Here is a 27,284-nt window from a genome sequence, read left to right on the forward strand (position 1 = left end):
CATTCCCTGGCCCCCACTAGCAGCACCCTGAGCAGAGCCTCTTGCAGTGCAGGTGAAGATTCCACCGAGTTTCTTCACAGGTGAAAATATTTTAGGCAAAATGCCACAGGCAGCTGGCTTGAAAATGTGACCCTCTTTCCCCAGAGAATCTCCAACGAGAAGGAATTTGAGCAAATCTTCCTGAGGCTTGCAGGACCGGTGAGTGGGGTGGGGAGGATCCCGGGTTTGACTGGGGTGGGTTATCGGGGTCTTTTTCTACAGAGCCGGGCTCTGGATTTCCCACGAACGCTTTGATTTGCTCTTGGGGCCAAGTTCTGACCTCAGACGAACTGAAGTGACACAGGGGTTGCAAGGATGGAAAAGGCAACTGGCTATTCCCAATGTTCTCAAGCAGTCCAATGGTATCTGTCAGCCCCCCATTAACACAGTACCTGAGCACCCCATCCTCTTTCATGTAGATTAGGGTTGTTCAGCTTAGAAGAGAGACAGCTAAGGGGGGGGGATATGACAGAGGTCTAGACAATCATGACCGGTGTGGAAGCAGTGAACAGAGAAGTGTTATTTACCCTTTCCCGCAATACAAAAACCAGGGGTCACCCAGTGAAATGAACAGGCAGCAGGTTTAACACAAACAAAAGGAAGTACTTTTTCATGCAATGCACAATTAACCTGTGGAACTCATTGCCAGGGGATGTTGTGATGGCCAAAAGTATAACGGGGTTCAAAAAAAGAACGGGATGAGTTCTTGGAGAACAGATCCACCAATGGCTATTAGCCAAGATGGTCAGGGACACAACCCCATGCTTGGGGCAACCCGAAACCTCTGACTGCCGGAAGCCAGAGATGGATCATTCCATGATTGCCCAGTTCTGTACACTTCCCCATAAGCTCTGGTATGGGCCACTGTCAGAGACAGGATACTGGGCAAGATAGACCCTAGTCTGACCCAGTGTGGCAGCTCTGATGTTCTCACCCTCCTACCACCCCCTGCGAGGTAGGGAAGTGTGATGATCCCTATTGCACAGTGGGGAGACTGAGGCACAGAGAAGCTAAGTGACTTGCCCAGGTTGACACAGGGCGTCTGTGGCAAAGCAAGGAATTGAACCCCGTACCAGACTAGCTTGCTAACCCCTGGAGCATGCATCCTGCCCCTGGGAAACCCCATTTCAACCCACTCGCGTTGCTTGGTTGGCAGGACAAGCAGATCGACGCTGCCAAACTGCAGGATATCCTGAACAAGGTCATGGCAAAGCGTGAGTACCCCTACGCAATCACCTCTACCCTTCCCTGGCCGGCGCTTCACTCCTTAGCTCTGCTATCCCAGAGAGGAGCTTTAATCCCAAATCAGGCCCGACTCCAATGGACTCAGCATAGAGGGGGGGGAGTTGGCCTGCCCCAGGCGTTCTCCCTCTCGAGACGGGAAAGGGTCTGGTCGCAATGGAAATAAATCCGTTCAGCACCACGGGAGCCAGTGTTTGACCAGTTCAGACTGGACCTGTCCAGCAGGTATCTCTGCAGGTGGAACACTTGGCCTTTCCCCCTTGCGAGGTAGGGCAGTACAGTTCTCCTCCTTTGAGGGATGGGGAAACCGAGGCACAGGAGAGGGGAAGTGACATGCCCAAGGTTGCACAGGCAGTCTGCGGCAGAGGCAGGAAGAGAAGCCAGGAGTCCCGGCTCCCAATCCCCTGCTCTAACCACTGGACAACACAACACACTCTCCCCCCCAACCCCTCCAATCACCATGAGCTAAGAATATCACTCAGCAGTGGTGACTCCCAGGCCCCTCTCTCTAACCATTAGGTGACATTTCCTCCCAGCAGCAGAAATGGAATCCAGCAGTCTTGACCCCCCGGCCTCGGCCACCTGCTGGACAACACTTCCTGTCCTCTACTGGAAGAGCTGCGAATAGAACCCAGAAGTCCTGACCCCCAATTCCATTATCAACCAGTAGAACTTTATCCCCTCCTGACTCCCAACCCACCCCGTGGAATCCACTTCCTTCCCAGAGCCAAGGACAGAACCCAGCCGTCCTAACTCCCAGCCTCCCCTGTTCCAACCACTAGACTCCCCTCCCCCCCAGGAGCATGGCAAACACTTCAGGCTGCTTCGGCACCTCTTGACAACTGCAGGCCCGGCAAAGCCGATGGGCCAAACCCCGTCTCGCCCACGCTCCGGCTCATGAGATACGCCTTTATCTAACACTGCCACACTCTTACCTTGCAGATAGTCAAACGAAGACAGATGGGTTTGGCCTGGAGCGCTGCCAGAAGATCATCCAGCACTTCGATGTATCCTTTGGAGAAGAAAACTAGGGTGGGAGATGTTAAGAAAAAAACATCACATGGTGTCATTCTGCCCAGGACAGGGTAACCCCACGACGGGGCCTTGGCATGAGAGAACTCACCTGTAACTGGGATAGCAATGCTCAGTCTCCATCTTCCCTTGCTGGCAACTGGGCAGATTGTCCCGGATCTGCCTATTGGGCGGCTCTTCCCCTGTCCTCTGGCACCAGCCACTGTTGGAGACGGGAAACCGGAGTAGCTGGATCGCTGGTTTCCGGCAATTTGCTCTATGGGTGGGGTTGGCCTGAGCTGAGCTCTGAGCCGCCTGGGAACAGACCTCACTGGGGGAGGAGGGAGCTGTTTGCATGACTAAGGAAGGGGCAGTGCCTCTGGGGTCCAGCTCTCCTACGATGAAGGGGTCTTAGGACTTTGGATTGCCGACCCTCCCCCTGGGAAACCCCATCAATGAGCTCAAAGGGCTAATCCCACCCACTTGGGTCAGTGGGGTTTGAACCCTGGACCTAGAAGCACATGCCTACCAGCGGGTGAGCTAAAGAAGTTTGTCCCAGCTCCTCAGAGGTATTAAGGCACCTAATTCCCTTTGAGATGCAGGGCTTCCATCCCACAGGCGTGAACTGTAGGAGCCTGAAAACCACGTATGTAGACTAGGGTGGGTTACCCACAGTCAAAGCATACGCCGCTGTCCAAAGAGCCACGTCCGCCTCGTTGCGGAGAATCCCCGAATGGGGCTCCCCGTTCTGGGAGCAGCCCGCAGACACCAAGCTGAACGGGGAATGGTGGTGGGAGAACAGGGGAAGTTGAGACAGGATCCCCTTTGCTACAAAAGCCAGCCGGGTAGGAAGCAGGAATTGGAGAGAGCCGCGCATCTCCTCCCTGCGCAGGGCTGGTGTTTTCCCTTCACTGAGCGGCATCAGCACAGCAAGACTGGCAAACTGACGCTGGCAGAGTTCAAGCACCTGTGGAGCAAGATTAAAGAATGGGAGGTAGGCACGGTGGCAGAAAGTCACGGGTTCGAGTCCCCCCCACCCCCCGAGCGATGCAGCGGCTGGGTTATTAGCCATGCTGCCCTTCCGGAGAAGCAAACAATCCCCATTTCTGTAGGCTGCCCAGGTAATGGGCTCCAGTGGATAGGGGAAGATTGGTGTTCTTCCAAGCTCTGCCCCTGTGAGTCACCAAAACAAGGCACCGCTCCCCGTTTTTAAATCAGGAATGAAAGAGTGATCTCACACCTAAATCATCACTGGGCCTCTGCGCTCACCCTTTCCCGACACGGACAGAGGCAGCTCACGCCTCTCTGAGCTATTGCCTCTGGCACCGGGCTTGATCTTGGGAGCTGCCAAGGAGTCACAACTTTCAGCCAAGTCAGGGAGACTGCAGCGTCCCAGCACTGGCCGGGGTCAGAGACCCACAAAACGTACTGACCGGGGGGCGGCATGTGCATTGATCTCATTGTAAAACCCTGAATCCGATTCCTCTTGGCGCTGGCCTCTGGCTCAGGGATGGCGGTGTGAGTTTTGAAGCCCCTATACTCTCTTGGATCCTGACTCTCTGCTCCCGTTTGACAGGCTGTCTTTATCCAGTATGATGTGGACCGCTCAGGGACGATGAACATCCACGAAATGCAGCTGGCGCTGGATGCAGCGGGTAAGGAGGGTGGTGGTGTCAGGAGTTAAAGGAGAGCGACAAAGAAACGGTTGCGGCTATGTGACCTTTGGTGGGACGCAGGAACAGCATTGGCCATGCCTGCCAAGAGGGTGAAGCCTCAAAGGTGTGGAGGGGTCAAAGGGGAAACAGCAGCTGGCCAGCGGCGGGGGACACTGCTGCAGAGGGATCAAGGGGGGGCCCCCTCTGTGGAACTCTGCTCAGATGTGCGTGAGGATAGAGACAAGGCATACAGTCGGAGAGCCACCCTATGGGTGGGTTGTGTTTGTACTGCACATCCGAGTGCAGAAATGGGGTTTAACCCTCTGGTAAAAAGACCTGGAGGTGTCCCCCACCTCCGCCGCCCAGCACCTTGGAAATGCTGCCACCGATTTCTCAAGCTCAGGAAATCCCGGCTACTGGGGACAGGGAGGAAAATGTGGGGTGCTTGCCTGACCCGCTGTGCAATAGAGTCAGCAATCCTCAAATCAGAGAAACGTCGGGCTGGACAGGACCGCAAGCAGTCAACACCACCAGCCCCCTCCACTGAGGCTGGGCCATGTAACCCTAGACCAGTCCTGACAGGGGTCTGTCCAATCCAGTGACGGGGATCCCACAACCTCCCTTGGAAGCCTGTCCCTTAGGCTGTTTACTCCCCTTAGGGTTAGAAAGTTTCTACTTCTATCCAACCTAAATCTCCCTTGCTGCAGATGAAGCCCATTACTTCTTGTCCTACCTTCATTGGACACGGAGAACAACTGATCCCCATCCTCTTTATAACAGCCCTTCCTGGCTAGTCTCAGGTTCCCCCTCCGTCGTCTTTTCCCAAGACTAAACATGCCCGGTGTTTTTAAACTAGGACCATGAGTCCAGACTCTGAGCATGGCCATGGACCTGTTGGGTGACTGGGCAAGTCACCTTCCTATGCCTCTGTTCCCGTCCCCCTTTTCATAGAAGATCAGGGTTGGAAGGGACCTCAGGACGTATCTAGTCCAACCCCCTGCTCAAAGCAGGACCAATCCCCAGACAGATTTTTGACCCAGATCCCTGAATGGCCCCCTCAAGGATTGAGCTCACAAAAGACGGTTACTCACCGTTGTAACTGTTGTTCTTCGAGATGTGTTGCTCATATCCATTCCATTAGGTGTGCGCGCGCCGCGTGCACGATCGTCGGAAGATTTTTACCCTAGCAACACCGGCGGGTCGGCTGTGGAGCCCCCTAGAGTGGCGCCTTCATGGCGCTGAATATATACCCCAGCCGACCCGGCGCCCCCTCAGTTCCTTCTTGCCGGCTACTCCGACAGTGGGGACGGGGGGCGGGTTTGGAATGGATATGAGCAACACATCTCGAAGAACAACAGTTACAACGGTGAGTAACCGTCTTTTCTTCTTCGAGTGCTTGCTCATATCCATTCCATTAGGTGACTCCCAAGCCCAACTTAGGTGGTGGGGTCGGAGTGAGACATTGCTGTGTGCAAAACCGCTGATCCGAAGGCAGCATCGTCCCTGGACTGCTGTACTAGTGCATAGTGTTCTGTAAACGTGTGGACTGATGACCAAACCGCAGCTCTACAAATGTCCTGGATCGGAACTTGCGCCAGGAAAGCCGTCGAGGAAGCTTGGGCCCTTGTGGAGTGAGCGGTGAGGTGCGGTGCTGAGACACCTGCCAGGTCATAGCAAGTCCGGATGCAAGACGTAATCCAGGAGGATAGGCGTTGTGATGAGACCGGTGAGCCTTTCATTCGGTCGGCCACTGCAACGAAGAGTTGCGTCGTCTTTCTAAAGTGCCTTGTGTGGTCAATATAGAAGGCCAGGGCCCTGCGTACGTCCAGAGAATGCAAACGTTGATCCTGGCGAGTAGCATGTGGTTTAGGATGAAAGACCGGGAGAAATATATCCTGGTTGATATGAAATGGAGAAACCACCTTAGGGAGAAAGGCAGGATGTGGGCGGAGCTGCACTTTATCCTTATGGAAAACTGTGTAAGGGGGCTCGGATGTAAGCGCCCTGAGTTCAGAAACGCGCCTTGCTGAGGTGATGGCTACGAGGAAGGCTGTCTTCCAGGATAGGTACAAAAGTGAACAGGTGGCCAGTGGCTCGAATGGAGGACCTGTGAGCTTGGAGAGAACCAGGTTGAGGTCCCACGTCGGAACGGGCTGACGTTGTTGTGGGTACATCCGGTCTAAGCCCTTGAGGAATCTAACGACCATCGGGTTAGAGAATACCGAGGATGCGAGTTCCCCTGGGTGAAAGGCCGATATAGCGGCCAGGTGAACTCTAATTGAAGATATCGCCAACCCTTGCTGTTTTAGGGAGAGGAGATATTCCAAAATGAGAGGGATAGGTGCCTGTAACGGGGACGTGGCTCGTTGTTCGCACCAACAGGAGAACCGCTTCCACTTGGCCAAGTATGTGGTCCGTGTTGAGGGCTTCCTACTGCTCAGCAGAATCTGTTGGACAGAGTGCGAGCACTGCTGCTCTGCCTGGGTGAACCATGGAGCAGCCACGCCGTGAGGTGGAGTGATTGCAGGTCGGGGTGACGCAGGCGACCGTGGTCCTGAGAGATGAGATCCGGGCATAATGGAAGCGGGATCGGTGTCCGAACCGAGAGTTCCAACAGCGTGGTGTACCAATGTTGTCTCGGCCACGCTGGGGCGATCAGAATCACCTGTGCCTGGTCTCTGCGCAATTTGAGCAGTACCTTGTGGACCAGAGGAAACGGAGGGAAGGCATAAAACAGGTGGTCCTTCCAGGGAAGGAGAAACGCATCCGAGAGGGAGCCCGGAGCTCGACCTTGCAGGGAGCAGAACACGTGGCACTTCCTGTTGTCTCGAGATGCAAACAGGTCTATCTGGGGAAACCCCCACTTCTGGAAGACAGAATGTATGATGTCCGGACGGATAGACCACTCGTGTGTTTGAAAGGACCTGCTGAGTCGGTCCGCTAAAGTGTTCTGGACTCCAGGGAGGAACGATGCCGTGAGAAGGATTGAGTGGGCGATGCAGAAGTCCCACAGGCGAATGGCCTCTTGGCATAGAATTGATGAACGTGCTCCTCCTTGCTTGTTGATGTAAAACATGGCCGTGGTGTTGTCGATGAGAACTAACACACAGCGGCCACGTAGGAGATTGAGAAATGCCTGGCACGCCAGGCGCACCGCCATCAGTTCCCGAACATTGATGTGCAGGGCTAGCTGGGGTGCAGTCCACAGGCCCTGGGTATGGTGTTCGTTGAGATGGGCGCCCCAACCCAGAGATGAAGCGTCTGTGACCAGGTGCAGAGAGGGTTGTGGGGCGTGAAACGGCATCCCTTCGCAAACCACATTGTGATCTAGCCACCATGTGAGGGAGGTCAGGACCGAGTTCGGGACTGTGACCACCATATTCAGGCTGTCCCGATGTGGGCGGTATATTGATGATACCCAGGTCTGGAGTGGGCGAAGCCGAAGTCTGGCATGCCTGGTTACGTACGTGCAGGAAGCCATGTGACCCAGCAGGGTAAGGCACGACCTCACCGTGGTAGTTGGGAAGGCCTTGAGTCCTTGAATGAGGCTCGTGATGGTGCAAAAGCGATTGTCTGGCAGGATGGCTTGTGCGCGTCTGGAGTCTAGAACCGCGCCGATGAATTCTATTCTCTGGGTAGGTTCTAGAGTGGATTTGTCCTTGTTGAGTAGGATACCCAACTTGTTGAATGTGTGCACTATTATGTGGACGTGAACTCAAACTTGTTCTTTGGTGCGACCGCGCACTAGCCAGTCGTCTAGGTACGGGAACACCTGTATCCCTTGCCGACGAAGGTACGCTGCCACGACAGCCATACATTTCGTGAACACCCGTGGGGCCGAGGATAGGCCGAAGGGAAGGACTGCAAATTGGTAGTGCACCCTGTTTACCACGAATCGCAGGAAGCGTCTGTGAGGTGGGTAAATTGAGATGTGAAAGTATGCGTCTTTCATGTCGAGGGCGGCGAACCAGTCTCCAGGATCGAGGGAAGGGATAATGGCCCCCAGAGAGACCATGCGGAACTTCAACTTTACTACGAATTTGTTGAGTCCGCGCAAGTCCAAGATGGGTCGCAGACCTCCTTTGGACTTGGGAATGAGGAAGTAACGGGAATAGAATCCCCTGCCCCTTAACTCCACTGGAACCTCCTCTATGGCCCCCATAGCAAGGAGCGTGGAAACTTCCTGTATAAGAAGTTGCTCGTGAGAAGGGTCCCTGAAGAGGGACGGGGAAGGGGGGGAGGAGGGGGGGATTGCAGAAAACTGGATAGCATATCCCCTGTCCACCGTGCGAAGGACCCAACGGTCCGAGGTTATAAGGGACCAGGCACGGTGGAAATGGGAAAGGCGATCCCGAAAGGAGGGGGCTGGATCCTGGGGGATGACTGGGGCGCCGTCCTCGACCGCACCTTCAAAAGTTCTGCCTGGGGCCTGAAGGTGGTCTAGGTGGCCCCTGGTTCTGGCCGGGTTGATGGCCGGTCCACCTTCTTCTACCACCTCGCCCTCTCCTCCGGGCCGAGTCCTGTCTCTGACGAGGCGGGGGGGGGGGTAGAAGCGCTGAGGCTGCGGCCTAAATGGCCTGCGCTGAGGGCCCACGACATGCATCCCCAGGGAGCGCATGATTGTTCTCGAGTCCTTGAGGCTCTGCAGGCGAGAGTCCGTCTTATCTGAGAACAATCCATGACCCTCAAAGGGCAGATCTTGTAGGGTTTGCTGCAGCTCCGGAGGCAAACCCGAAACCTGAAGCCAGGAGATTCTGCGCATAGCGATACCCGAAGCCAGGGTCCTCGCAGCTGAGTCTGCAATGTCCAAGGAGGCCTGCAAGGAGGTCCGAGCCACCTTCTTGCCCTCCTCTACCATGGCTCCAAACTCTTCCCTGGACTCTTGGGGAATCAACTCCTTAAACTTCCCCATAGAGTTCCAGGAGTTGAAATTGTAGCGGCTCAGTAGCGCCTGTTGGTTCGCCGCTCTAAGTTGTAGCCCTCCGGCTGAGTAAACCTTACGGCCAAACAGATCGAGCCGCTTAGCCTCTTTTGATTTAGGCGCTGCAGCCTGCTGGCCGTGGCGCTCTCGTGCATTCACTGATTCCACCACCAGTGAACACGGTTGGGGGTGGGTATACAAGTACCCATAGTCCTTAGACGGGACAAAGTATTTCCTTTCCACCCCTCTCGCTGTGGGTGGAATAGAGGCAGGAGTTTGCCATATCGTATCCGCATTCGTTTGGATCGTGCGGATCAGGGGTAACGCCACCCTCGATGGGGCATCCGCTCCAAGGATATTCACGATCGGGTCGTGCACCTCCACTATCTCCTCCGCCTGCAGGTCCATATTACGGGCCATCCTACGCAGGAGATCCTGGTGAGCCCGAAGATCTATCGGAGGGGGACCCGTACATGAAGTGCCCGCCACTGCCTCGTCCGGAGAGGAGGAGGAGGATGCCTCTGGTGGTACTGGATCCAAGGGGGGGTCCTGATCCCCCTGCTCTTGGGCCGGAGCATCACCTGCACTTGGGTCCATGGTGTCGGGTGGCGTGGACACGGAAGCCTCCATGCCTCCTGGCGGAGGCCGAGAGATGGTGGATTCTGGGGCCCTTCTGACCGAGTGACCCGAGCGAGAGGTCGATGGTATTGGAGCCCCTTGCTCCTGGTGGTACGCCCACGGGGTCCAAAACGACCAGCGAGATGGTCCATGAGAGTGGTCCTCTGCCATCTCCTGCCAATGGCCCAAGTTTTGTTCCTCGGCTTGCCCTTGAGGGGGGTATGCCGATCTCGACAGGTCCTCCGAGGAGCGAGACACCGATCTTGACGGCCATGGCGGTGCCGAGAGAGATGAAACGATCCCCGTGGGCTGTGGTGCCGCACGGTGCCGGTCTGGAGATGACCTATCTCTGCGCGGTGCCGGCGATCGGTGCCGGGACCGCGACCGGTGCCGATGACCTCGTCGGTGCCGGGAGTCGGACCTGGACCTCGACGAGGACCTGGAGTATGCCCGGTGCCGGGAGCGGCCCCTCGACGTCGAGCGTCGACCGTAGCGGTGCCGAGAACTACGTCTCGACGTTGATCGGTGCCGACGATCATATCGGTGCCGAGACGTAGAGCGGTGCCGCGAAGATGATCTTGGCCGCGAGTACGACCGGTGCCGAGACGATATTCGGTGCCGGGACTGCGAGCGGCGTGGGGACCTGCTTCGGGACCTGGATCGGTGCCGAGGTTCCAGCCCTTGTGATGGAGGGCGCATCAAGGCAGGTTTCCCCCTCGACTGGACCGGGCGAGTCAACGGTGCAGTCGGTGCCGGTGGTTGAGGCGGTGCCGGCTCCGTGAGAGCTATTAAGTCTCTCGCTGCCTCGAAGGTCTCCGGAGTCGACGGGAGACACTGTATCACCGCCGGCCTCGGTGGAGACGCTATTTGCACCGGACTCAACGGCCTCGGCGCCGGAGTCGACGGTGCTGGAGGCACCTGTTTCCGTTGCTCCACCGGCGGACGCGGCTCTACCCCCGGCACTGGGGGAGCCGGCGTCTTCGGCACGGATGTCCCCGTCTTATGGGCTTTTTTATGCCCCGGGGATACTGACCGGCGCCGAGGCACTTGCTGTGCTTGCGGTGCCGACGAGGTCCGGTGCCGGGGAGGCTTGTCTGACGCCACTCGCGTGGTCGTCATAGCCGGTGCCGCTGGGGCACTGCGCACCGAGGTGCTAGGCGCCGTGGCCTGGCCCGTAGAAGGAGTGTCCGGGCTAAGTGCCGCCTCCATCAGGAGTTGCCTGAGCCGAAAGTCCCGCTCCTTCTTGGTCCTTGGTTTGAAGGCCTTACAGATCTTGCACTTATCTGTTTGGTGGGACTCTCCCAGGCACTTCAGACAGGAGTCGTGCGGGTCGCTCGTGGGCATAGGCTTAGCGCAGGAGGCGCACTGCTTGAAGCCGGGAGCGTTGGGCATGAGCCCGGCCCCGCGGCCGGGGGAGAAAGGGGGAGACGACCCCCTTAATCCCCTGGACTACTTAGAACAACTTTAAAACTACTTAACTAATTTACTACAAACACTAGAACTATAACTATAACTATAACTGTGATACAACGAAATACGCTAGGGAGAGTGGAGGACAGCTATGCCGCGCTCCACAGTTCCAACGACCGTCAGGGGCGGTAAGAAGGAACTGAGGGGGCGCCGGGTCGGCTGGGGTATATATTCAGCGCCATGAAGGCGCCACTCTAGGGGGCTCCACAGCCGACCCGCTGGTGTTGCTAGGGTAAAAATCTTCCGACGATCGTGCACGCGGCGCGCGCACACCTAATGGAATGGATATGAGCAAGCACTCGAAGAACCACCTTGGGTTTGGCAGACCAATGCTCAAACCACGGAGCTATCCCTCCCCATCCTATCCTTTCCTCTCTTTAAGCTCCTGCCAGGGCTGTTTGTACAGCGCCTGGCACAGCGGGGCCCTCATCTGAATTGGTGTTACTGCAATACAAGCAGGAAAAAGCTCTGACACCAAGAGTGCTAAACATTAGCCCCAGGAATTGACCCAGGGCCAGGTCATGGGCACGATGCTTTCCCCTTCCATTCAAGAGCTCAAAGCCGTTGAGAGTCATTAAATAGGGATTCTCTTAATCTCGCTGCCTCTTTGCCTCTCTGTGCAAAGGTGGCAGCGCTCTCGAGTCCCCACGCCTGTGCTTTAACCCCTAGACCATACAGCCTTTCCAGGACACGAGACATCCATTAAGTGCCCCCAGCTTTCAGGTGTCTGTTGATATTGAGGTGTATTAAACTGGAGAAGACAAAATCAGCCTGGGTACGAGCTGCAACAACTGCACAACAAGCCCCAGTGAAAGTCCGAACACTGTGTGAATCTCAGGCCTTCGTTATCCTTTTCGCCCTTTGCACGCAGGTTTCCACTTGAACCAACAGCTGAGGGAGACCATCACAAGCAAATACCGCGACCACTACCTGATGATCGACTTCGACAGCTTCCTGTCCTGCATGGTGCAGCTGGAAGCCATCTTCAGTAAGCGCTGTCTCCCCCTAGGCTAACAGGATTAGCAGCTCCACCGTCAGTGGCTGTGCAGATCCACGCCTCTCCACCACAGAGCCACGTGCACAAATCACATGCTAAGAACACCCTAGCGTCAGCAACCATTCGTAACTCCTCTTCTCCCCACCTTTCCCCTTCAGCCAGTCTATCTCCTCAGAACGAGCCGGGAGAAATAAAGCCCTTGTAACATGACCCGGTGGCAACCCGGGTGTGAGCTGGGGGAAGGGAGGAATAGGAGAAGAGATGGAGAATTGTAAAGGGGGTTGAAGGTGAGGAGGAGAGGTGTGAATCCCGTGCAGGAGATTCAGAGATGTTAAGGCCAGAACGGATCATTCTGACCATCCCAGTCTGTCCGTCCTGTTCAGCACAGGCCGGAGATCTCAGCCCGATAGCGAGCCCAGTTTCTTACTGAACCGGGGTGTGTCTTGTAGCAAGAGACGGGAAGCCAGCACGAGAACGGGCAGTAGAGGGGAGACACTGTCAGAGCAGGGCGTGAGGTTACAGCACGAGCTGAGCTTTCGCTCCATGTATTAATCAGTGGGTAACTCCAGCCGCTCCGTTAAGAGGAGGATTTAAAAGCAATCTGTGTGGCGGGCCACATGGCTTTGGAAACCGACCTAAACTGGAACAATGGCTCAGAACGCTCCACTTGCCTGAACGTTGTGGGCATGCGATGTCAACTCTCGGGCATGTTGGGATTGCTGAATTTCAACACCGTGGAGTCAGTGATGCAAATTGGGACGTAAGGGCTGAACTTCAGGCTCCTGTGTGCGACAGCAACTGGCGTTCCCTGGGTCGGCGTCTCCATTCCGTGCTCACCATGCAGCCATTAACACCTGTGCAAAGCGACCACGCCAAGCACTACCAATTCCGAATGGCAGCACTTGACACCAACCTTGCACTGGTGCAAATGAGTGTGCACGTTCCAGGGCAGAAGAGTATCCTATTGTGTGCGCACAGGCACGGGGGGGAGAAGGGGGAAAGGAGCGTTATGTGGGCAAAAGCTGCCTGCTAAGTCTCACTTTCTTTCTGTTGTGGCAGGGCAGTGCCAAGAGTACGACAAAGCTGGTACCGGGATGATCACCATGACGCAGAAGGAGGTGAGAAGCACGGGTTACTGCCCCTCGCTCATAGCGGCCGCTGATCATTGCCCCAACGCTGGGCGCTAGCTGAGCCGAGACCCCTAGTGTTTTTGCTGCAGCAATTAGTAAGCCTTTTTGCTTACTCCTCCTCATGCCCCACTGCTGGGTCTGGGCATGCACCAAACCATCCTCGTAATCATCCCCTTGTCTTGGCCTTCAAGAGAAGGCATTGGGCGCACCTGTTTCGCAGTGGAAGGAAGAAGGGCTGGTTTGAGCCAAGTAAAGTGCAGCTGGACAAACTTCTCCCACTCCGCTCTGCAAAGTGCCAAGCTACTCCTGGGTCTCCAACCGCTTCGCCGCTGCACCTCCATCCTGACCAGGCGGCCCCCCACCGCGATCTCAGCCCGAGTCCACCCGCAATCCCAAACCACAACCCCTCTCCCCTTCTCGTCCCATTCCGGGCTCCTGCCCCACAGCTGTGCTTATCCCCATCAGCCGCCCAACCCTGCTATACACGCCTGCCTCCACCCACCACCTCTGCTGACGTCCCTCAATCTTGCCTGTCTCCTGGCTCTTCCACCCCAGAGTTGCTTCCTGACCCACCCCAGAGTATAAAAAATGCTAGTGAAATATTGCCCCACCCCTTGCTTTTTTCTTTCCTACGACCCACGCAACCACTTTCCTAAAGCAGCTTCCAACGGGGGTTCTGGTTTGCAGCACTTCTCTTGACACACAGCATTGAAGATACACAAAGACTTGGGTTGCCTGCTAAACGGTTCGGGTTTGTTTCTGCCTTTCAGTGGTTGGAGCTTGCTACCCTCACCTAACCTGGAAGAGTGGACAGTATCGTCTCCTGGGAGGATCAGCAACAAACACCTAACAAGATGCAATTAAAAAAAAAAAATCAGTTAAGGAGGATGCATTAGGAGAAATTGAATAGATAATTTTGCACTAATCATTTTGCACTAATTCACAGCATTCAAGGCCAGAAAGGACCATTAGATTATCTAGTTTGATTTTCCGTATCACACAGGCCAGAGTAGTTCAGCGTTATCCCTGTATTGAGCCAAGTAATTTGTCTGGCTAAAGTCTCTCTTCCAGAAAGTCAGCCGTGATCTGAAATCTTTAAGAAATGGAGAATCTGCCACTTTCCTTGGGAGTTCATTCCTGTGGTTAATCTCCCTCCCTTCTAACTCGGATTTGTCTGGCTTTAACTTCCCGTCATTTGTTCTTGTTTCGCCCGTCTCTGCTAGATTAAAGAGCCCTTTAGCAGCTGATATTTTCTCCCCAGGAAGGTACTTACACACTGTAATCAACTCACCTCTTGATCTTCTCAATACACTAAACCAGGGGTCGGCAACCTTTCAAAAGTGGTGTGCCGAGTCTTCATTCATTCACGCTAATTTAAAGTTTCACGTGCCAGTAATACATTTTAACGTTTTTAGAAGGTCTCTTTCTATAAGTCTTTAATATAGAACTAAACTACTGTTGTATGTAAAGTCAATAAGGTTTTTAAAATGTTTAAGAAGCTTCATTTAAAATTAAATTAAAATGCAGAGCCCCCCGGACCGGTGGCCAGGACCCGGGCAGTGTGAGTGCCACTGGAAATCAGCTCGCGTGCCGCCTTCGGCACGCGTGCCATAGGTTGCCTACCCCTGCACTAAACAGATTGAGCTCCTTAAGTCTCTCATTGTAAAGTGTTTTTTCCAGCCCTGGAATCATTTTTGTGGCTCTTTGCACTTTTCTCCAAATATTCCTCATCTGGTTCATCTCTTGGGATGAGGCAGGTTCGATCCTAGCTCTGCATACTGCTCTGCTGGGCCATGACCCTGCCTTTTCCGCATCCCCTTTTCAACATCCAGCTCCCAAGAGTGCAGGGGGGACCTGAGAAGGGGGTGGGGAATGTGTTGCTCATGTGGCTATGAGGGGTTACTGACAAACTATTTCCAATATAACGAATGCTTTTAGATGTCAAAACTGTGAATTTTCTGCCTCTTGGAATCTCAGCAGCTGAAATGAGCACCTAATTAAAAATGTATAAAATGTATATATTTAAGGTGGATTTATTTACAGTGGGTGAAAGCAACTAGCACAAATATATATCCTGGTTGCACCTAAGCGTATGTCAACATCGCATTTTAAAACCTATGGCAGTGACTTTCAGATCCTAGGTCCACAGACTCAGGTTTGTAGGTTTCACGCAGCAGCACTAAAAACAGCTGTGTAGACATTCAGGCTTGGGCTGGAGCCCAGGCTCTGATGTCTGGGGCAGGTGGGGGAGATCAGGGCCCGAGCCCCACACCGAGCCCAAACGTCTACACAGCTGTGTTTAGTGCCATAGTGCAAGCCCGAGTCTGTAGACCTGGGCTCCGAGACTTGCTGCTGCTGGTTTTAAAATGCAGCGGAGACTTACTCTAAGAGCCCAAGTCATGGACCTTGCCCCATAAGTGCTGCACACCTTTCAGGGTTTGGCTAACCACTGAAAATGGTTTACTGACCAGCCATGAGACGGTAATGACTTTCAAACCCTGCTGGAAACGCAGGAAGGTGCAGCAGAGGCCAGCAAATCAAGAGGTGCAGAGAGGCCCTTTCTGTTGGTACGTCTAGAATCTTCCAGTATGTCCAGCCATGCCAAGATGTAACGAAGCAATAAGCTACCACCAGCGTACAATGGGATATCTCCATACCCTGGGATGGGGCAGGGTGGGCAGATGGGAAAAGCAAAGCCAACAGGACCTCAAAAGACATTTAAGCTGGGGGCTTCTAGAGGAGTCCAAATCCCATGAAAATTCATGTGGAGTTGGGAGCCTAACCTGAGGCTCTTTTGAACCCCAGCCTTCAAGCCCAAGCCTGCAGACCTTAAAACGGTTATTAAGGTATCAATTATTTTCTGTTCACAACTTTCCAAGACCAAGACCCTGTCTAACAAGTACTAGGGTTGGAAATCATCTGGCTTGATTCTCCATTGCCCTGGCATCTGGTGCAGTCATTTCACACTCACTTTGCACTGGTGTAAGATGACCGCACAAGGTGGAGACGTAAGCCCCATCCAGTGACAAGTCTCATTCTTGCTTCCGTGGGCGCCAGACTTGTAACACACCGTGAGCACTACAAGATTGTGAGGAACCCAAATATCGCTATGTCCAGGAACTAATTTATAATCCAGTTTCCCAACCTGGTTACAAAGATGGACCCTCATCATACCACAAGACTTCTGCAGGCACACTCATACACCCACGTGAAGCCACACTGTCCCAGTGAAAACAGCAGGGCCCAGAGGGAAACCAAGGATATGCTTGCAAGGATCAGACTGGAGTCATGGTTCCAAACTGTGGGGCAGAATATCCCTTAACCGTATTTCCTCAGACAGAAACTTTGGGTCATGTTTGTAACCAGCTGGGTTGTGATCAGGTTCCTAGACATACTTATAAGATATAGACAGGGTCTAACTTGCTTTTCCCTTTTGCAAACCACCGTAAACATCAGACTGTCTTGCTAAGCAAAAGCATTACAAATAAGGGCTACCATAATACAAATAATAAATGAGCCATCTAAAGTCAAGAGCTCATTTGCATATTTCCAAACTGTATTCTAAAGGTCTTTGGAAAGAAACACAAAACAATTCATATACAGTATTTAAAAAGAAGAGCAATTTAATTTACACAGAAGTACTAAATGTACATAATTCTTTAAAAAAATTGTTATACACAATAAATACAGTACAAAATTATTTTATAGTACTATATTTTGTTTCGAACTGTGATAGCGTTCACTGGTACCAGCGGGGCAAGAAAGAAAAGGGGGTTGTTTTACTTGGTTAAGAGGTGGGGAATTTTCCCTCTCCTTTTTTGCAAGTGTTGCTGTTACTTTATTTCGGTAGGTGGGGGAAGGGGAGGAAATGAACAGACAGGGATGATAGATTTACTTTTTGCCATGATTATTTTTTTGCATTTCCTCTTCCGGTTAATTCTACATCAGAGACAAGGGGACATGGATAGGGGGCAGCTGAGAGTAAAAACTCGTTAGCTGTCCCCCTGCAAAACTCTGTAAATTAAAATGTGCAGAAAAGGGGTGAAAAGAACCCCATTCCCCGCTGCGAAAAGAAAAAGGTATGGTCACTTCAAGTTCATTTCAAAATACTGGGAAGTTGTAAAAAAATTTTTGAGTATACTTCCCCGTAACAGTGAGAAAGCCAATGCTTATCAGCCTTTGTTCAAAAGGGGAGTCTCTGGTTTTAAAGTTATCCATCTTGCAGAAAAAGGAAGAAAATAACGCTCTAATGATCCCAAGTCACTCTTTCTTTTAGATTAAAAAAAAAAAAAAAGAGACTAAACAAAAACCAAAAATTTAATACACATTTTTATATATATATATGTATATATAAAAAAGAAAATGCCAAATATTTTAGCCTGGGAATTGTCATTTCTTATTGCTACCTAACCAATCCTCTCATCGCAGATAATGAAGGGTTAAGAGGGGCCACTGAGCGCTTTGACCTCTAGTGTTTGCAAGCCAATCCAAAAGGGGGTTCTCTCCTTGGACTTTTTATCTTCCTGCTCTGTGCCACAGAGCAGTGTTCAAATGCAAAAATAAAATCTCAGTAATAATAATAAAAAAAACAAAAACAATCTCCTTCGGTTGCTTGTCTTCTAACAAGCCCAGGCTACTGTGATAAAACAGGAGACCTCCCTTCTTAAGTAGAACCAGTGCTTCAGAATGTATCAAAGGCAGTTCACAAGCAACAAACCTTAAAAAGTTTGATTGAGAAGGCTTCCCAAACGGAGGAATTAAAATACACCTGGTACAAAGGCAAAATTTATCAGGCAGTTTTGTGAACTGCTACACAGCATGAAGTGAATGGAAAAGCAACACTGCTAATTTTTTTTAAAATAAAATAGTATTAGAAAAACTTGTGGGCACAGAGGTACAGACCTGATACATAACTATCCAAAAAACCTACATCAGTGGTGGATGGTCTAATGTTAAAACACTCTTGTCAAAGAAAAAAAGTAGACCGTAATTTTTTTATTTTTCATTTTTGGTTAAAGTATGCCCCCTAAAAAACTGTCTTCATTAAACTGCAAATTTTCCTTAAGACACAAACTTTTCTCTACTTCACAAGACACATAAAGGGTTAAAGAAGAAATTGATGTTGAAGAATAGTTTGGGTGAGCAGTCACTGTCCAAAACTTTCTACTTTCTCCAGCAGTCGTTTTATTATTGTTTGCGGGTGTAAAGAATGGTGATGTCTTTTCCTATATTGCCGTTTTCCAACAAGGAAAATACCTCAGGGGACATGGGGACATTCAATTATGTGCATAAAGGAGTTGGAGTGAATAGGATGGTAACAAACACTAATGTTGGACTTCAATGTTTCTGTCACAGGTAAAAAGCGGTTAGCTAATAAAAGGTGTGCAAGTGACACTAAGGCCAGGTGGTAAAAGAAAGCCTGCATGTGTTCCATTCCCAGCTATTCATCTCCCAATGGACTAGAACATGGTGTGTCAATTCTGTACTTGCATAGCTGGAAGGACCTGATTGCATAAGCTTTTCTAGTCTCTTTGTCAAGTGCATTCACAGCTATGAGCGTTAAATGCACACACTGAAATATTCTGGTTTATAAAATGTCTTGAGTATTTTTGACCTACACTGTGTGCGTGAGCATGTACTGAGTTGGGAGGAAGGTGGCAGAGGCAAGAATGATTGTGCAAAATTAACACTAGCTATAAGAATCGAAAACAAGGAACAAAACAGGAGATTCTGATATGTTCAAAACTCCTCAAGAGTGACCTGCACACATTTCTTAAGGAGGTTTGTATTCACATAAGGGATCCAATTACTTACTGCTTAAAGCCACCAGCCCTCCTGCCACAATAATTCCTCTTCCCCACTGCTTTTAAAGCAAACTCATTCTTGGAAAATACCGGTACTTGCTTCCATCCACTGAATTGCAATAGCTGCCTCTGGAGTTCTAAATTAATTACTTTCCCCTTTTTATATTTCTTGGTGTGGAGTAATGAGGGGCATATGAACACTTTTAAGGCCTCTTTTTAGTCAGAAATGAGGAGGAGAGGAAGAGAGGAAAGTAATAGGGTCCAGACCTTCAAGTCCTCACCATCCAGAACAGTGGGACCTGCTGGGGGTTGAGTATTTTTGAAAATCAAGTGATTTTATTTATATGCCTAAATTTGAGCTGTTGAGTACTGAGCCATCTTGAAAATCTGATCCCAGAGGGAGAAAAAGAAAAGTTGCTGACTCCCTAGATTTCTAGTTGAGTGTCTTGAGCTATAATGCAAGAGTAGGCAGTTGAATTTTAAATGGAGTTTGCAGATTTTAGGACAATGTTAACCACCAAAAATTGGTCCAGGAAGGAAGATACCTTGATGATTTACAAACATTCACATATCCTCAAAGACTGAGTTTGAAGTCTGTTTGTAATGAGCATATGAGGATATGTAGGAATTTGAATGCAGTTATGGCTAATTCCCAGGCCCTGGAAATGAGATTTATGATTCCTTCTTGGAAAGAAAGGGAAGCAGCAAAAGAAAAAATAATAAAAGATGTTTAGTTAGTGGCTGAAAGCAGTTCATCTGGCTTCCTATCAAGAGCTCAAGCAACTAAGCCTAGCACAACTTGCTGGGCCTAACTTGTTCTGTTGGTAAAACACTAGGACATTAGCCAAGGGGGCAGCCTGGGTTTAATCTGCAGCCTGACCACGTGTTTCTTTTTTCACATGCAGAAAGCAGGAAAAACAACATGGATTTGGAAGTATATGAAGCAGCTACTTATTAGGTAACTCCCAGAATGAGGCCAAACAGTTTGGTCTCTTAAAGCATACATTCAGGAGACGAACTGGAGCCTCTAAAATATGTAAGAGGGTATTGCGAGTGTGAAAAAGGATTTAGACCTACTTTTTAAAAATAAGGATAATAAAAAGAGCGACAACAGAAGAAAGGTTAGGGGAATTTCTGGCAGCTGTAAGAGTCACACTGCAACCAAGTTTAATAGCGGCCAAAAAGGGGTTTAACCATGTGTTTGGCCAATGCTGACAGTGTCAAACAGTAAATCTGCTCCAGCCCAATGAGGAACCTACAACAGACACTTTTAAAACATTATCTTTTTTCCTTAACCGTTCAGGTTTAACACAGCATGGGCCCATGCGCCCTGGCTGCCCTGCCATGTTAAAAACCTGATTAACCTTGTAATGCCAGAATAGACAGGGCTACACATCCAGAACTTGCAGCCTGAAGAAACCCACTGATGCAGCACATCAATGAGATTCACAACAGGTGACTCGTGCCAGTGCACACAACGCAGGGGTCTCCTGGGATAGAGTGAGAGTACCCTGAGGCTGACTCACCACTCTGCACTTGGTACTGTCCCTGCATAAATCGAATGGCTCAGGTACCAGGTGATTAACCAATCAACAAGGGGATTCAGCGGTCTGTTGACGATGGTTCAGAGAGAGACAGGATGGAAGGCTGGGAGGAAGGGAAAAGGAGCTCAGGATTTCAGAGTGGTGAGATCTCTCTCTCCCTCCTGTCCTGTGCCTTGGTAGTAGATAAAGACTTGGAGAAAAGCTTATGTGGTGGGGACCAAACACTTGTATAGTCCACTGTAAATAAAGCACACGGTGGCCAGCCTACCCAGGAGTGTGTCAGGATTGTTTGCAGCAAGGAATCCAAGCAACCGCAAACTGGGATACTCCCTCACTTGGCTCCTCAGGTTACATATTATACCATGATCCAGGACAGGCACTGACTGGGTGCTGAGTTGCTCTCACTCATGTAGCACAAGCTCCGCACATTGATGGCTGGTGGAGGAATGTTACATAGGTGCGAGCTTAAAGATTTGGGGGAAATCTGGGCCCACTATAATCTTAATCCCCCTCCCCCCATTTGTGGAAGCAGCCTTTATGCTCATAAAATATCTCCCCAACACCACTACTAGAGACACATGCGCACTGGCAGACTCACAGTGCTAATTCCACCAGAGTCAGCAAACTTTCTAGGAGGCCAGTCCTTCTTCCAGTGAAGTCAATGGGAGTTTTACCATTGATTTCAATGGGACCACAATTTGGAAGGAATTCATTGGGCTACACTGAATCCCAGCCGACAATATATGAGAGACTAAAACGTGGAGGGACTGGTGGTGGTGGTTGTGCCTTTTAAGATTCAGATGTTGTTGTGGGGATTGCTGTGAAAAGAAAACACTAAACTTCCATGGAATAAAGGAGGTGGTGGCCCCTTACGGTTAATCAGCATACAATGCTAACAGGCTTCCTTCCACAGGAGTCTGATAGCAGCTGCAATTCAGGACATTCGTTAGGGGTGTGGGCTGGGGATGGTAAAACTGTAAATCAATTTAAGGGGGGAGGGAGGGAAGGCAGAAAAACTTCCAAATTCAAACGCCTCTAACTGATAACACTGACCATTTTCTCCCTTTTCTGTTCACCAACTCTCTACTTCGTCATCCAAAAGGATGCTAATGCCAACAGGCAGGTACTTGGCTCCAGGCTCACAAAGATATGTTTGCCCTCCTTTCCCACCCTCCCTCAGGGACACTTTTGCAAATTCCATAGGTCTGGTAACAGGAGAGAGACTAATATCAGAATAGTGTACATCTGTGTTAAGGTCACAATCTTTGAAGTTTGATTTTTCACTCTGTGAGCTCTCTCTCTCTCTCTCTCATATATGCACACAACACAGGAAATTCGACATTATCTCATGAACTGCTCTGGTTTTGCAGGTTATCTGTCAAGCCATATGGTGGGAGGTGTGTGTATATATAAAAGAGCAGGGGACACAGAGAAGTGCCACGTCTGTGCTACCTCCATAGTTACAATTTTTTAGTAAGCCTGCCAGACAAGGTAGTAGCTGCCACCTGGTTTTCTCTGAATGCCCTGCTCTAAAGATGTTCTCGAAAGGGAATTTCAGTACTGAAGGCAAAAAGGAGGGTCTGTTTTAAAAAAATACAACCGGTGAGATAAATATGAGGAGGATTGAAACCCATTAATTTATAGAACTCAGTGCATAGAAGAAACTGAAGAAAGAAATACTGTGAAGGATCAAAAATACTAAAAGCGGCTAGAGAACAGGCTCACACTTTCATCTGGGATGGGGAATCCCTCAGTGGCTGTAATACAACACTCTGCAGTTTTAAGTGTTATCAACCCAGTTGTGAGCAATGTATTTTAGGGGAGCCTGATATCCTCACCTAGTTGATTTAACTTCCTGTTAATTTATTGTTACCCTCCTGATATTTCACCACTTCTTAACCCCCACTTTGGGCAGCTAAGAGCACTGGGAGTGGAGTGCAAATTACTTTAACCAGGCTTCTACCTTTGATCATTATCTCTCTGTCTTGCCTATTGATAGAAAAGGAGATGTTCTTTTGCAGAGTGACATCCCTTTCCACACGTCCACTCCAGGCCAGCAAGAGGAGATGCATTCCCTCACAAATCCAATTCTCCCATCCTGGTTTGAACTGGGGGATCCCATCTACAGCAGCAGGGGCCTGCCAACACAAGAGACTCCAAGCAGGTGGTGTGCTGATACTGCAATCCGTTTGTATGGTACATACCACTCCTATCGTGTGGTAATGAATGACATCAGTAAGCTGTTGAAGGAATCCGGACTAATGGCACATCACAAATACTTGATGGCACTGATGCAAAGCCCTAACTCCTACTACCACCAATAAAAAATGGAGGTAAAATCAGTGAAAAAGCTCTAATGGGATGAATGCCACACATACAGGTTACAGCGTCTACATACATACATACAATTAAGTTATGGTTACATACATACCCATGTGGGGGAACAGTGAAAAGAAACCATGTATTTCCGCTGTCACCACACATTTGGGTAAAGAAATACTAAGGCATGAGTGGGAATAAATAGATCCTCCTCAGGGTTTCTGGCATTAGTCAATGTACATTTTTGGAAGGGTTTATGTCTGTTATTTGTAGTGAAATAAATGTGATCTAGCCCAGCTCACATTTCCTGGCATTTTCTGTATCACAGTGTTCTCAACCATTATCCATGTGTCGGCCTGGTGTGAGACTGACCATGAGTATGGCAATAAGCTCGCATCAGAGAACAGGAAGACTGAACTGGAATGACAGAGCCTCACGCATTGAAACCAATGTTATAAGATGCCTGATAATTTCAGTAGGCAGCATTTAACTGATAAATCTAGGATTAGAGAGAGAAGTGGCAGCCCTAGTATACGTGTGAATTCTAAAGAGACGGTGGTTGGAATCCTTAGCACAAGGCAGGTGTTAGAACTCAAATCTTGACAAAGCCACTGGAAGTTTGTCAGCAAAAGGCCAGGTATCTGATCTATCACAGCATCCACCTGCTCATATACATTTAATAGGGCTTCTAAACCTCCCTGTATGCCTCTGAGTTCCAGTGCCTGCAGGATGTGGGGAGACAGCCAGAATGGGAAGAACTAAAGGAAAAGGAAAATCAGGAACTGATGGGGGACAAGTGGGCCTGGTGGCATAGTAAAAGTAAAAGTGTCCAGCACTGCTATGAAGAGGATGATTTGGGTTTGTCACTCAGTCGAATACTCTCACATCCCAGACTGCCTGGGGCTAGCAGTGCTGCTGAAGTGGAGAGGAAGGAGTACCTTGTGTCATTCAACAGTCTCCTCTTCTAACTGATTAGGGAGAGGCATTGATAGGTCCCTAAGGGAGCCCCATCCAGTCCTCCTTAGTCAGGAGACTGATGGTCATGACACAGTGTCTCAAGAGTACATGCTATAAAAACGCCCCCCCCCACCTTTTATGGCTTTAATAAGGAAACAGGGGACCCCTATGGGAAAGCAATAAGATGAAGGTAACTGAGATAATGGAAGAAGAGTATAAGAAAACATTTAAACAACAACGAATGATGCAAAGCAGAAATGTAAAACATGTAAACATTCATTTGGCATTTTTGCTTTCTGCCTTTGCCTAGCTCCAAGCAGAACATTGCAACACGATGCCTTGGCCCCAGCCTGTTCTCTTATCAGCACACCCCCTGCCTTGGAATGCTGCAGGGAAATGCCAGACCAGCTTCGCTCCTAACACAACTTGAATACACTTTGCCCGGTTGCTACCAAAATATCAGGTTGCCATGGAGTACAACAAAAAGCTATGTAACCACCCCCCTCCGAGTAAATGATTGCATGATATTCCTCTCTTCCCCCATCTCCCCTGTGCTGCTCCTGCTAGTCCTACCCACAGCTACTCCCAAGGGAACTGCTTCTCTTCAAGTTGTAGGAGTAAAACGTATAGATTTAGTTGTAAACTTTCTTTCTTTTTAATGATTAGTGTTTGCATTTCCTTTCTTGACTATTTTTTTGCCCTTTGTTGACCAATGAGAGGTTCCACAAGCCCATGCTTGATTCTTGAAATAACTTAAAAATGAACAATAAATTTTGCCCCTGTGGCAATTCCTGCAGAGTCCCCTTTTGCCTCACACTGGCTTGACTTGCAATCTGTTCAAAGTTTAAGATGGGGCGGGGGGAGAGGAAACGGATCAATCAGATATTCAAATTAGCAATTTGTTACAGAATCTAAATTACACAGCCAGCACTACCTATGGGCCCCATCAATCCCCTCCCACCCGCCTGGTTGCTTCTCACTTGCCATTATAGGGTGTATTTGATGAGACGAGTGTATTGTAAATCCAGCCTCAGCTTGTACTTTACAACATCCAAAACCCATCATATAAACACTTGGATGAAGCATCATTAGGACACCCTCTTCCCCCACTCCTGCTGGTGCCAGGCCCGAGCCATCGGGTCTCTGGGTAGGCGGCACCATTGACACCCATGGTGCTCGACCGTTTCAACCAGCAAGAGCGTCTTCTTCGGTCCTTGCTTTCTGTTCAGTTTCTGCTCAGTTTGGTTTTCTGTTATCTGTTCAACGTCCTTGCTCCAAGGCCGCCATTGTGATTAGGGGCAAGGTAAGTGTCTGTACGATGGACAGGTGAAGAGAAAGGGGAGGAAGAGGAGTTGTAAGAGGAGGAGGGTGTCCGGATATTCTGACCCCCAGTCTGAGGTTGCTGCAGGTTGAGAATGCTATCAATGGCACTCTGTAGGTGCTCATTAAGGGAGTCATCCTGGGGGCTGTCGCTGGAGAAGCTGGCATTATCCACATCAAAGGACTCCGACTTCCTGCGCTTAGCTGGAGGCAAGGGAACCTCCCAGGTGAGCTCCGAGCCGGAGCTGTGGTCAGGGGGCTCCGTTTTTATCATTCCGTGATAAAACTCATCCTCTACTTCTGCAAGTTCCTTCATAAGGCCACTGGTAGAGTCATCGGTCTTCGGAGGAGCAGGGCTGTCTTGCATCACCAGAGAACGGGCATCGCTTCTGTTGAAAAACAGGAGCTTGGAGCTCTCCTCCGGCTTGCTCTTCTCTGCCACCACCACAGTTGGGGTTTCATGGGTTTTGAGAGAGGTGATCACGCCTTTGGAGCCGTCCTCCTGCTTGATCACAAGGGTGCTGGGGATGGTATCGACCTTTGGGATGCCTCCCTTCGGACAGGCATCAGTGGCTTTATCTGCTATAAAAGCATCCACGTTCTCTCTGTAAGTCTTACGAAGCGGAAGCCTGCAGTAGGTCACAATGGGTTTTTTCTCCACAGGCGCTGAGGTTACATGGTCAATAGTCCCGTTCATTTGCCCAGCAGTGGTGGTGGCGGTGGGGGCAGCTGAAGAGTGCTGGTCAGCTGTTTTGATGACTGTGCACACCGGAGGCGGCTGGTGAACTGGGTCCAAGGCAGTGTTGTGCACCACCTTGCTGAGACCAGCCTCCTGCTTGATCTTCAGCTTAAGCCCAATCCGGCTCCGTGCCTCATAAGTTTTGATTGGGGGCTTGCTCCTTGAGGGTAGGGCATCCTCATCTCCATCCAAAGAAGGCGAAGCTTTTGCCCATGTGACAGAAGGGGAGCCTCCGCTGTGCTTGATAACCAATTTGGTGGGGTGGATCTGGGTGGCTGTCTGTACTGGAGGCATCTTTAGGTTCTCAGAAGCTGGGGTGATGCTGGATACAGAGGCTAGAGCCAGAGAGGAAGTGAGGCTCTGTGAGCGAGAAGATGATGAAACATACTCATCTGCAACAAAAACACAATGTCACAGTCCAGCCAAAGCAGCACACTGAGAAAACACCCATCAGAAAAATGGTAACAATAAGTGTGTGTCAACCCTAAAACTAATAATAATTCTTGACTTTCCCTAGCATCTAACAATTACCCTAATTAATTAATTCATCCTAAAAAATCCTAGTCCATGAGGGAAGTTTTATCCCTATTTTATAGCAAACCACCACCAGAGCTGGGATTAGAAACCCTGAAGTCCTGACTCATACTCCCTTTCTTCAATCACCAGACAGTCTCTCCTTCAGGAGAAAGGAGCATTTTGCCATCTCAGCAATTCCTTACTTTTGTCAACAAAATTAAATAAAATAATTTTTACAAATCAACACTTACCCTGTTCCAGCTGGGATTTATTTTCTGTTCTGTAATTCCCCCCCACTCTTGCTAGCTGCTTCTTCTGTTTCTCAGCCCCTCTTCTCTTTCTCTTAGCTAATTTTCTCTCCTTCTGCCTCCTATATGGTTTAGTCCCTTACTGGCTCAGCCTCCCCATGTGCTTTCACTGAACACACAAGGAGAGGAACACAATCATTCAAAAAGCCACCTGTGTTCCTTTGATCATGAGTGCCCAGCAGGAACCATTTCAGAGCCCTGGTAATTTGGCTGTTCATGTTACAGACACCACTGCCTAGTTGCTCTTTCTTCTCTAGGCTGCACAGATTTTCTCCTTGTTCCAAGGCTCTTTCCAGCTTTTTCAAGTTGAGCCAAGCAAATATATATTACTGCGAAAAGATGCCATAAATTTACACAAACCCATTAGTATAAAGGCACCCAAAATTAGGGAAACTGAGAACTGTAAGCAATTTATCAGGAACCTACAGACTGCACCTAATTTGTATAAAATGGAGAAGACTGCAGCCACTGACTTCTTTGATACAGACGGCCAGATGGAGGAGCCTACGGAACCCAACTCACACTGCTCCATCTTGTTCTGAGCAGCCTTCTACTCAGATCATACGGAAGCGTTGTAAAATGGGACGTGCAGTCTCTGCAGACTGACCCCTCTGTATTCAGATGAAGTTGGCTGAGCGCTGGCATGGGCCAGCTCACTGGTTTACAAGTTTTCCACTCCTCCCTTAGTAACTTA

The 27,284-nt window shown here is 50.1% G+C and overlaps 2 protein-coding genes across 9 annotated transcripts in view; one reads left to right on the forward strand and one right to left on the reverse strand.

The window, feature by feature from the left end:
- LOC101943721 (calpain-12) overlaps positions 1-17,325 on the forward strand; it is a 33,784-nt gene extending 16,459 nt beyond the window's left edge. The window contains exons 13-20 of the mRNA XM_065571857.1: positions 145-198; positions 1,196-1,253; positions 2,224-2,288; positions 3,218-3,286; positions 3,869-3,947; positions 11,828-11,944; positions 13,013-13,071; positions 13,854-17,325. Coding sequence (XP_065427929.1) covers positions 145-198; positions 1,196-1,253; positions 2,224-2,288; positions 3,218-3,286; positions 3,869-3,947; positions 11,828-11,944; positions 13,013-13,071; positions 13,854-13,880 — 528 coding nt within the window. The 3' untranslated portion in view covers positions 13,881-17,325. The remainder of the gene's footprint in view (positions 1-144; positions 199-1,195; positions 1,254-2,223; positions 2,289-3,217; positions 3,287-3,868; positions 3,948-11,827; positions 11,945-13,012; positions 13,072-13,853) is intronic.
- Positions 16,682-27,284, reverse strand: part of BICRA (BRD4 interacting chromatin remodeling complex associated protein) — a 128,798-nt gene continuing 118,195 nt past the window's right edge. For all 8 annotated transcript variants that reach the window (XM_065571855.1, XM_042861088.2, XM_042861086.2 and 5 more), the window contains one exon: positions 16,682-26,158. In XM_065571855.1, the coding sequence (XP_065427927.1) occupies positions 24,960-26,158 (1,199 nt within the window). In that variant the 3' untranslated portion in view covers positions 16,682-24,959. The remainder of the gene's footprint in view (positions 26,159-27,284) is intronic.

The sequence above is a fragment of the Chrysemys picta genome, chromosome 17 (assembly GCF_011386835.1).
Source record: "Chrysemys picta bellii isolate R12L10 chromosome 17, ASM1138683v2, whole genome shotgun sequence".
NCBI lineage: Eukaryota > Metazoa > Chordata > Testudines > Emydidae > Chrysemys > Chrysemys picta.